Source organism: Bos javanicus, chromosome 3 (assembly GCF_032452875.1).
Source record: "Bos javanicus breed banteng chromosome 3, ARS-OSU_banteng_1.0, whole genome shotgun sequence".
In the NCBI taxonomy this organism is placed as follows: domain Eukaryota; kingdom Metazoa; phylum Chordata; class Mammalia; order Artiodactyla; family Bovidae; genus Bos; species Bos javanicus.
The window spans coordinates 28,578,099-28,593,768 of record NC_083870.1 but is presented as its reverse complement, the minus strand read 5'-3'; the positions used below and the strand labels follow the sequence as shown (position 1 = coordinate 28,593,768).

Sequence of the window (15,670 nt, the reverse complement as noted above, 5' to 3'; positions counted from 1 at the left end):
CCTGACCCACGGATTGAACCCACATCTCCTGTGTCTCCTGCATTGGCAGGTGGATTCTTTACCACTGAGCCACCTGGGAAGCCTAAGTCTATCTTGAAGTGAAAGTGAAAGTCGCTCAGCCATGTCCAACTCCTTGCGACCCCATGGTCTATACAGTCCATGAAATTCTCCAGGCCAGAATACTGGAGTGGGTAGCCTTTCCTTTCTCCAGGGGATCTTTCCAACCCAGGGATCGAACCAGGGTCTCCCACATTGCAGGTGGATTCTTCACCAGCTGAGCTCACAGGGAAGCCCCAAGTCTATCCTGCTGCTGCTAAGTCACTTCAGTCATGTCCGACTCTCTGTGACCCCAGAAACGGCAGCCCACCAGGCTCCCCCATCCCTGGGATTCTCCAGGCAAGAACACTGGAGTGGGTTGCCATTTCCTTCTCCAGTGCATGAAAGTGAAAAGTGAAAGTGAAGTCGCTCAGTCGTATCCAACTCCTAGCGACCCCATGGACTGCAGCCTACCAGGCTCCTCCGTCCATGGGATTTTCCAGACAAGAGTACTGGAGTGGGGTGCCATTGCCTTCTCCACAAGTCTATCCTAGCATTAGCTATTACTCAACCCCTGGACAGTGGAAATCACCTCTTTAGGGGCCTACCTAAATCTTACTTCCCTCCAACTTTATCTCCACATTGAACTACATGCCCTTCCAAACCTGGGTGGCTCCCCTCTACCTTAAAGGATAAAGCCCGACCTATCAAAAAGTAACACAAAGAACTCAATTATGTGGACCCTCCTAAACCATTCCAGTGTCATCTCTTGCTACATGTACCATAGCTTTCTGACCCTATCGACTCTTGTACATTCTTCTTTTGGGCTTTAGAGGTACTGAGCTACTTGCCAGTGCATGGGTGCAGTATGCTTCAATTCACACGTCTATATATGCTTTGCCTGGGTCCTGGGTTTGGGAACACTCATTACATGTAGATCTAGCATTTATCGACTGCTGCATTCCAGACACTTTATATGAATTAATTTCTAATTATTCTTTACATCTATTATCCCACTTAATCGTCACAACAATTTTATGAGGTTGGTATATTAAGATCCCCATTCTGCTGATGAAGGAATTAAGACATAGAGAAATTAAGAAAACTTCCAGTGACCCCAGGGCTTGTAAGCAGTGGAGCTAGCAGTTGAATCCAGGGAGTGGGATGCCAGAGATCACATTGTTAATCAGCACATGGTGCTGCCTCTGAAGATCATAGGTGAGAGAGTTTAACCTATGTTACCTTCAATTTCTAACAAAGGAAGAGACTCGGAATTAAAAATCACTTGTCTAGTGTAAGCTTGATGGGCTTAAAATGGGAAGCTACTGCAACGATAAACTCAAAGTCATAATTCATTTAAAATGGAAATTTGTATCACATTTTTAGAGAATTAAGTATTGATGGGTCTAATTAGCTTTGTTCTTAGATATCTTGTCAAAAAGTCTTTGTCTTTTATGAGAAATCTCTCTGAAGACACATCACACTTGAAGAGAAGATGCAAAGGTTCAAAGGCTTCTTAGGGGTCAAAGAAGGTACATTCTAGAACTTTCTCACCGTGAGACCTGCGATTCCAATACCGACAATTCCGATGAGCTGGAGCTTAACACTGATTATGCTCTCAATTTCATCAATGCAATTCTGTTTTGGAAAAGAAAAGATCAGGAATAACTACTGATGGTATGTGTGAATCATCCAGTTCCAATCCATTCCTGTGAGAATTGACCTATGTCAGCTTCTGGTCATATTTAAACCATTCCTCCTAGGTACTTAAAATCTCCTTTAGGTTCTGATAAACCAAAAATGTAGTTGGGAGAAAAAGAATAATCCTCTCCTTTTGGTGGAGTTTTCCTATTTAGGCCAATGGCTGCTTCAAAGCCCTGAAACCTGGCGGGAGGAAGCTATTCTGGAACATGAGGCGTTTAAAAATTTGCAGCTTCTCTTTCCTTTCAGCAAATAAAAAATAAGTAAAATATACCCAGAATAATAGCCTCTTGTTTTGGGTTGCCATTTACAGTTTAAATGATTTTACATACTTTTTAAAAATACTTGGTCCAATTCACTACGCAAGGTAGGTATCACCTAGTGGTAGGTATGTAAGTGCTGCTGCTGCTGCTGCTAAGTCGCCTCAGTCGTGTCCGACTCTGTGCGACCCCACAGATGGCAGCCCACCAGGCTCCCCTGTCCCTGGGATTCTCCAGGCAAGAACACTGGAGCGGGTTGCCATTGCCTTCTCCGAGGTATGTAAGTAAGAAGCTATGAAGTCTGTACAGGTTCAAATTTAACAAAGGAAAGCCAAGTGCTGGGGGCTGGAGGACTGTTTTCTTCTTGGGTGGCTGAGATGGATGGCATTATTCTTCCATCTGTGTCCCACAGAGACTGGGCAGGGCAGGTCCAAAGAAACTTCACAGATGGGGGAATATTGGACAGGGGCAGAATAGATCACTTGTATAATAATTGTAATTACTTTCTCCAACTTCTGTTTGGTCCTCTTAAATACAGAGGTATTCTTGCAACCCAAATTTGCCCTTAGGCTGTCCAGGTCCTTTCACTTGTCAATGATCAGCTCTCTCTGATACTTGCATAAGCTATATGAAACTCTTACCACTATCCTCACATTTCCTATCATACTTCATTCATTCATGGTTAATTCATTCAACAAACATTTCTCAGCATCGGCCTTACATGCCATGCCACTGGAATGGCATGATGGATTTGGAGAAAATAAGACATGGTTTCTTTCACTCTCAGGGAGCTAATAGTTTAGAGAAGGCCATAGACTCACAAAAATAATTACATTGCATTCTGGTAAAAGTTCGAGAACCAATGCTTTAGATAATGAGTTGTTTACTTATTGGAGTCAAGCCATAGAAATTCTTCCAACCTTCCTCATCTGCACCTATAAACTTACACACCCCATTCATCCAGTGCCAGGTACTGCTCTCTGCAGGGAGCATGCAAGGTGAGCAAGGCACACTGCTTCTTGCCACTGCCCTTCTCTGTGGAAAGTTAACCCCTTTCCTGACTCTGGATCTTATTCTCTCATCACTTCTGGAAGCTTGTGCTGCCACATATCTCCCTTCCTTCCTACACATTCAGCCTCTCCTTCTGCACTGACACTGTCACTCATTATGTAACACCACGCATTTGATCTGCAGTCTAAAGCAAAAACCCCCTCTAATCGCGTCCTCCAGCTCTGCCCATGTCCCCTCCTTTCTTTCACAGAAAGTTTCTTTCTATGAAAAGGAAACTAAGAGGTAAAGTGAGGAGATAGGATAATGTGAGGACCATGATACAGATGCTTCTAGAAACATCCTCATACTTCCCTCATTTCCTACATTGTTCTTGCGCATTCCAAACTGCTTCACCAAAACTGCATGGCAAATGTCATTAAGAATCTTCTAAGCATCAAATCCCAACACATTATTTCCAGCCTTTATTTCCTTGTCCTCTTCTCAGCATTTGACTTTATGGATAAGCCACCACCTCCCTCACTCTACAGGAGCATTGTCTTTGAACTTTCCCTCATTCTGACTCTTTCTACACAGTCTCATTCTGGCTACTTGTCCTCACGTGTGTGCGTGCTCAGTCATTGAGTTGTGTTCAACTCTTTGTGATTCCATGGAATGGACTGTAGCCCACCAGGCTGTTCTCTCCATGGAATTTTCCAGTCAAGAATACTGGAGTGGGTTCCATTTCTTTCTCCAGGGGATCTTCCTGACCCTAGGATCAAACCCACATCTCCCATGTCTCCTGCATTTCAGGCAGATTCTTTACCACTGAGCCACCAGGGAAGCCCACTTGTCCTTAGCTTTCCCCTTAAATGATAGCACTTTTGCCCACCTTATTCCTTATTCTACATGCTCCCCTGGGCATTTCCATCCACTCCTAGGCTTTAGCTATCACCAGCTCACTGGATTCTGACACCTGTGTCTTCAGCTCAGATTACCTGCAAATGTCACAGGTACCTAGTGTGCAAACTTGACTGAAACTGAAGCTGTCACCTGCTCCTTTCCCTCTGTCCACCTCTCTTACTGAGTGAGCCTCTGTCTACCCAGCAGGAGTCCAAAGTCTCAGCTTCTTCCCTTTCACTCCCCATCCACGTCTAGTCAGTCACCTAGGGCTGCGGATTCTACCCCTGGACATCTCTGAGTCTGTCACGTCCTCTCCCTCCCCTCTGTTTGTAACTTGCTCTAAGCCCTCATCCTCTCTTACCAGGGTGAAAACAAGTGTCACCTCCATGGCCTCCCTCCATGAATCTATAGCCTTCTGTTCTACCAGTCACACCCCCAGTCACCTGAGTGCTTTCTACAATGTGAAACCGATTATGTTCATCCTCTACCAAAAGCAACGGCTTCCCTCAAGTTCCAGGTATAAAATCAAGCCTATGTTAGCCTTTCCAAAAATGTCCCCTGCCATTCCCTGTGGGCTCCCTACTCTCTTGCAGTCCTGGAATTTCACACTGTCATGTTTTCTGTTCCAGCTACTTTCAGGACCTGGAATGACCTCCCCTTGTTCAAACTTGGCTCAAGAATCCCATCCATGGTCAAGCTTTCCTGACTCCACTGTGTCTCCACTGTATGCTGGGCAGATACTGTACTCTGCACGGCACCAACTCCCTTGACTAGACTGTGAGGCCATTGAGACAGGGACCATCTGTTTTTTATCTTAGAGTTTTCAGAACCTGGCATAGTGCCTGTCATGTAGCATTTAATAAAGGAAGCATTTATCAGTGCCATGACATCCATGGAAGACACTCATGGGGCAACATTCTTAAGAGTGCACACCCCTGGCCTTGGTGAGCTTAATTAAGGCCACTCTATTTGCATTATTACCGGCAAGTCAGCACACTGTTATTCCCCAGGGTACCAGGAGATTGGGACTCAGCATTGCTTCACCTGTTCTATATAGAATAAAACTGAGGCTAGAAGCTACTGTGAGAGGGCCTCCTAGAATCACAACCTCCATCCTGAGAGCAAGAACCATCTTAACACCACAGGCAGGATAGGAATCTGGTAGAGACGCTTACCTTGTGTCCTAGGAGCTCCTTTGGGCAGGTGGGTTGGACCTGTTCAGGGCTTTCTTTTCCACAGCACTGAAACTAGAAAGTCAGAAAAGAGCTTTTAGGGAAGGTAATGAGAGGACACAGATGGAGAAGCAGCAGTTACAAGCCCGGGTCTCTCTGTAAAGGACTGGGATTGCTGAGGCCGCAAAACATTTTTGTCGCCTGACAATGCAACCCAACAGCCACTCTGGGGAGAGCGTGGTCATATGGTCATGCTGGCAGAGCAGAAAAATGACTTCACCAAAGTGTCCACCTTTTATGACAGGAGGTGACTGAAGGCAATCCAAACAAGGCAAGAAGCTGACAGTGCCTGTGTAAACTGCTGTTTTTAGACAGGAGTTGGGTCTTTAGATTTTTCCTTTTGGCTTTGCCAAGTAGCTAATGTTTTATGAGCTTCAGGAAAGGCTCATTAACTGAAGAGAGCCCGGAATAGAGAGCAGAAGTGACCACAGAGAACCCCAGGGGCTAAAAGACTGGTACTCAAAGACTGGCCAGCCAACAGGTATCCTGCCTTAGGGCTGCCCTTCAAAGACAAAGGAACCTGTGTGCTGTTTGACGTCCTTGGGGTGGCTGTGGCTGAACAGGATAAATGGTTGGCGACTTCCAGGACAGGCCTGTGACATACAAGAACTGGGCTACCTGAAAACACCTGGCCAGGAGTGCACTGCTGCTTCTCTGTATCACAGTGGTTGGGAAATCAGGACACCATTGGCCTGGCCCATCTCCCCTGGAAGTCTTTCTTGGAAAGATTGCTGCACCGACAGCATGTTCCCACAGGACATCCTGGGAGAAACCGCACATGCCTCCCTCACGTATCCCTCTGTCTCGCACCTGGGGGAGCTGAGTGAGGATCAGGGAGGCAAGGAACTTGCTCCAGGTCATGAAGCTGTTCTGCGGCAGAGCTGCAGCTAGAGATAAGCTTTTCTGACATGAAGGAAGGTCACGGTTGTTTCTGTTACACCACAGGGCCACTCTTGGCAGAAGCTGGTATTCACTGGGCAGCTTTGTCTCTCTGGGTGCGTGTCCAGACTTCCTCTTGTCAACTCTGTGTTAGACCTTTTTCTCTTCTAGATTCTACATATAACGCAAATGGTGACTCCCACGAACGGAGAAATACAATGCTGCTGCCTGGCTTCACTCAATTTATTCTTATTTCTAATCTAGGTGATTAGAGAACCTAGCTTGTGCATAATATTTGTTGCTGTTCAGTCACTCAGTCATGTCCAACTGTTTGTGACCCCATGGACTGCAGCATGCCAGGCTTCCCTGTCTTTCACTGTCTCCCTGAGTTTGCTCAAACTTACGTCCATTAAGTCGGTGACTCAGTAATCTTTAGAAGATGAAATTTGAAGGAAGAAGTCACTTACCGTTGAGTGGAAGGTGATGAGAGTCCCATTTCCCTTTTCCTTGTCTCTAAGGTAATCATTATAAGCTTCTTCATACATGGTCTGAACATGTCGTATTGCCTGAAAAAAATATCAGGAAAACAAAGGGACATGAGTGGGAAGTTCCAAATGTTCTCCTTTCATCAAGAAAAAAGCCCTCTTCCCCATCCTTCAAGAATATGGCCTTTTCATGTGTTTATTTGGACTTGAGGGTAATTCCATATATATGGACTAGATTGCAGGTTCTGGAATTTCTAAGATGCTTCTGATGGAAGGATAGACTAACCAAAAATAATTTTCACAGAATAGAAAGATTTCTTAGAGTGGAGGTTCTCAGCCCTGAATGGACAGCAGCAAAAACTGAACCCTAGGTTCCTGGGTCCCACCCAGGTGATTCTGGTGCACAGCCAGGGTAGAAACCTATGCATTCTTGGGACTCCCTTGGTAACAAGTACTCAAATCTTTTCATGACGTGGTTTAAAAGGTGTTCATGACCAGGGAAAACTGTTTCAGCATTTAAATACCATAGAAAATGCAGAGAATGTTTTTTCTAGTGTAACAGCATGTGACCCCCAAATCCATAGGCTCTCAAGAAGTCATAAGATCCAATTCCTCTAACTTACATATTTGAGGTTAAAGGAGTTTGAGTAAACTCCAGGAGGTGGTGAAGGACAGAGGAGCCTGGTGTGCTACAGTCCATGGGGTCCCAAAGAGTCGGACATGACTTAACAACTGAACAACAACTTTAGAAAAATTCCAGAGGAGGATAGTTACTCATTCTACATATTTACCATTTTTAAAATCTAAAATAAATTCATAAACAGAATTGATAGCATGTGAATTTACATGAAATACAGCAAAACTTAAGATTCCATTCTTCCTCCTCTTCCATTTCACTCCTCTTTGCATGTTTAAGCCTAAAAAACTACCTTCGTCTGTGGGTTCTTCTGATAATCTATCCTGCGCACCTACAGTTTGAGCACAAATCTAAACTGGCTTCATGGGCACACAGAAGGCAGACTGTAGTCTTTGAGGTTGACCTGTCCTCTACCCAGGCCAAACCCTAAGAACAAAGGACAAGCGAACAGGGGTGCAAATGTGTGTTCTTCTCCATCCCTACTTCTCACACCTGTAATCTAGCTCCTCCCACATTCCAAACAGGATCACCTTAAATTAGAGATCCTTTTGTTACAAAAACCCATAGGTTCCTTCATGTATCTAATGAAAGCAATTAACTACCTCCCCAGGAATATATGTGCACTTACATGTATGCAGCCACACACACACATACACACACACACGCGCGCACCTGCTTAAGTCTGCACCACATTTCTAGGTTAAAAATTCTGCATAAAAGATAATTCTGGGGTTTATTTGGCTTTGGAATGTCACTGTGGTTGTCAATATTCTCATGTCTTTTGCCATAAAGAGAACACTTTAACCATCATTAAAGAACATTTATAAGTAACATTTACTTACTACATCCTTGCCTATGAAAGCAAATACTCCAGTGGTTATTTCAGCAGCAAATATCACCAATAGGCAGGTAAAGAACTGTAAAGGAGAGAAAATACTACCTTCATTAATTCAATAACCTTTTCAATTTATTTAACCTCTTTAATTCTAATTCCTTGAAAAACAAGGTTATTAGTTTGAACAGAAATATTACAGAAGGAAGCATCTGATCCCTTGGTCCACATGCAGTTTGTTTGCTCAGTAATTCATTCAGCAATCATTTATTGAGCATTTGCTCTGGGCCAGGAACTTCCCTGGGCACTGGGTATACAGTGGTGAATAAGATAAGATCTCAGTGTCTCTGCTCTTTTGGACATAATACTAATAATAGAAAGAGCAGGAAATGATGAATGAGTAAGCAATAGAAGAGTAAGATCATTTCAGAGTGATATAGAAATCCCACCACCTAGAACAGTGCCTGGCACCCATATGTTCAGTGACTGCTTGATGAACAAAAGAGGTTCTATAAAGATATAAAATCAGACCAGGAGATAGACAGTGACTGGAAGTGCTGGATTTGGGGAGGAGGTGACCTGAGACCGCGTGCTGTAGATGGATGCTCTGAGGAGGGGGAGTGGAGGTGAAGGGTGTCCTTCCGGACAGATTTCTGCTCTGATCTCGTGGGTCTGCTCTGATTAAACTAAGTTCAGTGATAAACAAGACACAGGATGCTCCACAACAGGGGAAAAAGAAAGAGTGGGGAACTAAGGAAGTGAGTTAGAAACTTTACACGGCAAGAGATCAGGAGAAGTGGCCACAGTCAAACATCAAAGACTGCAGAGAGCAAGGAGAGGCCACCTAATAAACCTGCTGTTTCTGATGCCTTGTGGAGAAATACAAAAACTTCCTTCCTGCTCCTCTTTCCCCTTTGGTCACACCGGCATTGGATGGATAACAGTTAACTGCAGTTTTTCCTTTTTTTTTTTTTTAACAGAGGCTGCTTGTTAAAACAAACCACAAGAGGGATGTTTGCTTAAATTATTGATCTCAAACAGCAGTACTTTTCTTGTAGATAAGTGTTTCCCTGACTACAGGAATCTTGTAGCTGCCTCAGTCACTGTGAGGTATCATCAGGCACTTTTCCTCCCCAAACATCTTCACACTAACGAACTATTTTTTTTTTCATGCTTTCCGTAGACATAGGGACAAAGATAATGCCCAGCTCCAGGCCAAGTCCTTCCCCATCTCTCCCCACTTACAGATCCAAGAACACACTGCGACTCCCTCGTGGCCCCACAGCACCCGAAGAAGCCCACGGCCATCATCAGGGCCCCTGCTCCAACCAGCACATAGAGCCCTGTGGGGAGAGGACAGAGAAGATGCTGACCAGTCACGACGGACTCTCTCCCCAGCACCAATGCTGCCAGCCTGGCCTCAGTCACCACCACCGCAGACAACCTGCCTGGCAGAGCCTTCAGTTGTTAATAGATAAAGGTTAACCCTTGGGGAGTGCTTCCTGCTGAGCTCTTCGAACACCTGCACAAGGATCCTGAGAGGGAGGCGCTGCTATAATCCCCAGGGAACAAAGAAAGCTCGTGTTTACAGAGGTGAAGGAAGCCGCTCAGGTCACACAACGAGCAAAGACTGGCCGGTGCATCTGTTCCACAACTCTTAGTCACCTCCAAGTGCCTCCTATCTGCCTGGCACTGTACCTTCCAGCCTCCACTACCCCTGTGAAGTGACTGTTAGTGCCATTCATATAAACTGGTAACACTGAATCCAAGGGTGGTGAGGAGCCAGTGCCAGAGCTTGGGCAAGAACCCACATCTTCCTAGGAGCCCGTGGTCTCTCGTGGCACTCTGGAATTAGTAGCTGTTCCCCCACCTTGTAAAGGCCCTGAGGACAAAGTGTCTGGGAGGGGAGAGGGCTGTTGGTCTGCCCAGGCAGAGACAGGGAAGCAGGGAGGAGGTGGGACAGATGAGGGAGGCTTTTAATTAAGGGGAGGGGTGGAAGACACAGTGATGAGGCAGTAAGGCTCTGTGTGAATGATAAATTTTACAGGGCAATACCACATACACAGGACACATGCTAGGTTATACATGTCACAAGAAAAAAGCTGGTGAGGGGAGGCGATAAGGTAATATGCACCAACACTGTTATTGTTAATAGACTATTAGCTACATTTGCTTTAAGGGCTTCTTTTCTCCAGGAACTGTTCTAAGCACTTGGCACAAATTTATTCATTTAATCTTCATGAAGCAGATACCATTATTATCTTCATCTTTTTTTTTTTTTTTTTAGGCAGAGGAGCTGGGTTCCAAAAGTTAAGTGATTTGCCCAAGATCATAGAGCTGGGATAAAAATACCCATCTGCCTCCAAAGCCAGCTCATGGCCATCAGCCCATCCTGCCTCCCCAGCAATAACAGCGGCCTCAATTTGAGTGATAATTTTGCTCAGTTCTGAAGTCAAGCCACAGGAACAGCTGTTCTCACAGAGAAAGAAAAGGGCAGAAATGTTCTCGTTGTGAGAGAAAGAAGGGCAAGCCAGGTTCTGATTCCTTTTCTGATCCTGAGATAAGTTAGAACACAATATGGGGTCTGGAACTTGGCTTGCTTAGAATAATGCCCATTGCCTCAACTCTATTTTCTGCATTTTATTCATGTGAGTCACCTGGAAACCACGCCCATCCCTGAGGGGGCAGGGAGTTGGCACGCCACCCCTGTGGGGAAACCCTGAGGCTGGCCTGCAGGGCGCCTGTGGGGCCCCTCTGGGTGCTGACGGTGGTTTGTGGGCAGACCTCGCTGCTCCCTGAGAGCTGAGCAGCAGGCGGGCTGCCTCCTGCACCACCCAGGCTGTTCTTGGGCCCCTTTCAGAGTCAGGGAAGCCCTGTTCTTCCAAGGTCCCGAGACAGGTATTTATGTATTTCCTGCTAGGCAGGCTCAGCCACTTCCTCCTTTTTCCTTTTCCCTAAAAAAATAATTTCATGGAGAATGGATGTGGTAATGGGAGAAATGAAAACAAATTAAAAATAATACTACTGTTGGCCCCACTGCCTAATTACCTTATTGTTCTAAAGCATTTCTTCACTTTTCAAAGCTCTTTTATTTCCTTCTCCTCAAAGCAGTAAGTAAGGCAAGTATATTACATATTTCTATTTCTATAATGGGGGTCAGGGCAGCAAGAGGGCTCCAGGCAGGACACACAGGTCCGGAGCCCTGATTCCACCCTCATTGAAACAGTTCCCTCACAGAACATTTCCTGGTTGGGCCACCTTATTGGATGGATTTCCTGCTTATGGTGTCCATTGCCTCTTCACTGCTGCATGATACTGTCTACAGATCCTGCTTGGAGTCACAGCCTAGAGACTGGACCCTCTGGGATCTTATCCATCCTACACTCCAGTCACATAGGAATTCATCATGATGAAACTCAGCCTGTGGGTTCCCATATATGTCTTTCTCATCTATAGATGTTAAATCCTTGAACAAACATTATTCACCCTACCTAGAATACACCAGGAACAAGATAGAATTCCCAGTCAGTGTTTGTTGGATATGAGGATAAAGGGAGAGCAAATCAGACTGGAAGTTGTGGATGGACTGTCTACCATCACCCATCTTTGCTTAGAGATACATGCTGGGGCTACATTCCAACAAGCATCCAAGAAGTCACCACATGGCTGGGCTCTCCCGAGTCAGGCAGATGAGGACTGGCTGCACAGCCTGCAGGGGCTCCTGAGAGTGTGCAGCTCCACAGGGAGGGGTGCTCCTGAGGTTTGGGTACAGTGGACAGAGGCACCTGAGTCTGAGGAGGACAGAGCTGCTCCCCACTGTGAACAAGCCCACTCAGCCCCTTGCCCTTCCAAAATAAGAGCTCCCTTAGAAAATGTGCTTATTTGTACAATATTCCATTCCTCCAGTGGTAAAGAATCTGCCTGCTAATGCAGGAGATGTGGGAGACGTGGGTTCAAGCCATGGGTCAGGACAGTTCCCCTGGAGTAGGAAATGGCAACCCACTCTAGTGTTCTTGCCTGGAGAATCCCATTGACAGAGGAATCTGGTGGGCTACAGTCCACGGGGTCTCAAAGAGTCAGACATGACTGAGCACATACATATACTCCATACTCCATTCTTAGGCTATCAGAATCACAGAGCTCAGAGCAAACACCCTGAAACCAACCCAGCAGCTCCAGTTCCCGAGGCCTCTCCCTGGAAAACCTCTCCTCCTGTGCATGTGTGGCCACGTGACTCAGCCCTATGCCAAACGAGCACTGCTGGTTGGAGTTGATGTGAAAATCAGAAGAAATTCTACTTGTGGCAAAGGTCTTGGGCCTGCTGAATCCAGTTTCAAATCTGGCTGTAATACTCTGCACGCCATGGGGCCACTTGTAGCTTCCAAGGATACCTTATCCTTTTTCTGATCTGGCCCTCAAAACACAGCTATTGAAAGGATAGATTGATCGGCAGGCACACTTTAATTTCAAGATGCTTTCTGTAGGTCGGGAAGATCCCCTGGCGAAGGGATAGGCTACCTACTCCAGTATTCTTGGGTTTCACTTGTGGCTCAGCTGGTAAAGAATCTGCCTGCAATGCAGGGAGACCTGGGTTCAGTCTCTGGGTTGGGAAGATGCCCTGGAGAAGGGAAAGGCTACTCACTCCAGTATTCTGGCCTGGAGAATTTCATGGACTATATAGTCCATGGGGTTGCAAAGAGTCGAACATGACTGAGCGACTTTTACTCACTATCTGAGTGTGGGGGCCCTTTTGCTCCCACAGCAGCTTTGTGACAAGGGGATAACCTATACCCAATCCCCTATGCTTCCTGAGTCCCATTTCCCTTAGTTTGAGAAAGAAAAAACATTTTGATATTGCATTTTTAGCATTAATAGCTAGGCCTTGCCATGCCAATGATCTCCAGGTGACATGCTACCACCAATTTCCTGACAGTTCCATCACTTGTCTCTGATTTCAGATCCTTCTTTCTAAGCTAGAAGCATCATCCCAAGTAACACAGAAAGGAGACAGTGACCTAAACGCCTTGTCTGAGTCAACTCATTTTTAAATGGCTCACCTTTTAGGGACTGAATAGTGGCATGGTCATCAATTTCAGTGAGTTTTTGGCAGCAGATGATTTTACATATCCATCTAATGACCGTTTTTCATCGAAAAATATTTTTCTCTGCTTCTGTGCAACTTTCCCTCCCTCCTAGCTTGTTGTGGACACACACAATTATATATGAATTTGGAATACTGGTTGGGACTTAATTCATGGAGAAAGTTAGGACTTGTGTGCTCAGTTGCCCAGCTGTGTCCGACTCTTTACGACCCCATGGACTGTAGCCTGCCAGGCTCCTGTCCATGGGATTCTCCAGGCAAGAATACTGGAGTGGGTTGTCATTTCCTTCTCCAGGGGATCTTCCTGACCCAGGGATGGAACTTGTCTCCTGAATTGGCAGGCGGATTCTTTATCACTGAGCCTTGGAAAGCCAGGTGAGGCCTTGGGTCCTTGCTAAATAACCATAGCAGATGTTAGTTACTGAATGCTATTGTAGGAATATAACATGCATGAGTCATGGAGTCATTCAACACTAAGAGTGACCACCACCACTCCAGTGCCTCAGGGTCTCTGAGTCTGTACTGTGCCCTTGACGGGCATTATCTCAGGAGTCTGGTGCCTGAGAAGCCTCGGTGCTATCAGCTAGTCTCTCGGCCTGACTATCTGGCATCTAAACCACTCCATTATCTCCCCTTCTCCTACTCTCCCATGCAGTTGTGCCGCCCGCGGCGGACTCCTCCCTTGGCCTGCCCTGAGGTAAGCACAGCCGCTAATACTTATTGAGGGTTCACTGCACTCAAGTACACTCATAGGTTAAATCATCTCATGCTCACATCAGCCCTGTGAGGTATGTAGTAGTGGTATTCATATTTCAGAGGGGAGGAATCTGAGACACAGAGAGGTAACTTACCGAAGAGTGCACAGCTAGTAAGGCTCGAAACTGGAACCAAATCCAGGACTCTACTCCAAAGTGGGCGCCCAAACTCCTATGCTGCACTTGCAGTAGGAACCAGAAGAAAGGTGATTTTCTTAACTAGAAATCTGTAACTTTTCATTGGAAAGACTGATGCTGAAGCTGAAACTCCAATACTTTGGCCACCTGATGCGAAGAGCCAACTCATTGGAAAAGACCCTGATGCTGGGAAAGATTTAAGGCAGGAGGAGAAGGGGAGGACAGAAAATGGGATGGTTGGATGGCATCACTGACTCAATGGACATGAGTTTGAGCAGACTCTGGGAGATCATGAAGGAAAGGGAAGTCAGGCGTGCTGCAGCCCATGGGGTTGCAGTCCATGACAAAACAACAACAAGAAAGGGCAGGAGGGTTCTTTTCCTCCTTCCTTGAGAAAAGTGCCCAAGGAATCTAATACTGATGATTTCTGGGGTTTCCCCTCAAAGCATTTTCTGGGGTGGGAGCCAGAAATCTGGGCCTGCCAACTGTGTCTTTAGGTAAGTCCTCTTGTTTCTGTTTTGTTATTTGCAATATGGCAGTAATTATCTATACTTAAGTTCTTGTAAAAATGCTTTGGAGAAATTGTGTCAACAGTGTAAGCTATATCACATGTCTGTTTTGCAACTACTATGAATCTCAGGTACAACTAAAAATCGAGAAGTAAAAAATATTACCAGAGTGAGTCAGAGTCTTTAAAAAGCCCCACAACACTCAGCACTGGAACGCTTACCTTACACATGACATTTAGCCACAATCAAAGCCAGGCTCTGCAGCTCTGTATTCACGGAGGGACAGCCACAGACAACCTGGGATTCCAGAGAGTGAGTGGCTGAGTCTGAGCAGGCAGCTCCTTCCCCTTGGGGAGGAACCTGCTGATGCCCTCCATCCTTTGCTCACAGACATGACTTCATGTGTTCCAGCCTTCTGAGGGCCCAGGGAATCTCTCCCCACCCTGTGCCTCTGGAAGGAAGACCCCTGTGTTGTCTGTACCCCTAAGGGGCAGCCCCAGAGAAAAACTGTAACAGGAGAGCAGAGTGGCATGTTAGTGGAACTTGGAAGACATTGGGGGTTTCTCCCAGGAGTGAAGGGAGTGTCTGGGAAACACCCAAAATGAAGAGAGTCTGGGAAACACCAAGTCACCCCAGCCTTTCTTGTTGCCAGTTCCACTCTTGCCAGGCTCTCCCTTCTCCACCCTAGCAACCAGTGGTCGTGATGCCCTGGGTCAGGCCCAGGTCTCGACCTGAACTCAGAAGTCCTTGAGAAGAGGTGGCAGGTGTAGTCAGTCTGACTGCCCTGGCTCCCCGGCCTCATTTCTAACTCCCCTCACAGCTGGATCCTCTCCACACTGGTCCCTCACTATTAAGTCAATCCCAGATCTTTATTATATGAAGGGACATTCTCTCCACCACCAAGGAGGAAGACATAAGGGTCCCAGAAAGGAAAGTATCCCCCTAGAGGAGGAAGTGCACGTGTGCTCTTCTAAGTAGTGTCTGACTCTTTGCGACCCCATGGTCTGTAGCCCACCAGGCTCCTCTGCCCTTGGGGATTCTCCAGCCAAGAATACTGGAGTGGGTTGCCATTCCCTTCTCCAGGGGATCTTCCTGACCCAGGGATGGAACTTGTGTCTTTTGCATTGGCAGTCGGGTTTTTTTTTTTACCACTAGCACCTTTTGAACTGTGATGTTCAAGAAGAGTCTTGAGAGTCCCTTGGATTGAAAGGAGAT

The 15,670-nt window shown here is 46.2% G+C and overlaps 1 protein-coding gene across 1 annotated transcript in view; it reads right to left on the bottom strand.

Annotated features, from left to right (window-relative positions):
- Positions 1-15,670, bottom strand: part of TSPAN2 (tetraspanin 2) — a 41,086-nt gene that overhangs the window by 4,233 nt on the left and 21,183 nt on the right. The window contains exons 3-7 of the mRNA XM_061410449.1: positions 9,198-9,295; positions 7,963-8,037; positions 6,466-6,564; positions 5,063-5,134; positions 1,591-1,674 (exon numbers count right to left, since the gene is read on the bottom strand). Of these exons, the coding sequence (XP_061266433.1) occupies positions 1,591-1,674; positions 5,063-5,134; positions 6,466-6,564; positions 7,963-8,037; positions 9,198-9,295 (428 nt within the window). The remainder of the gene's footprint in view (positions 1-1,590; positions 1,675-5,062; positions 5,135-6,465; positions 6,565-7,962; positions 8,038-9,197; positions 9,296-15,670) is intronic.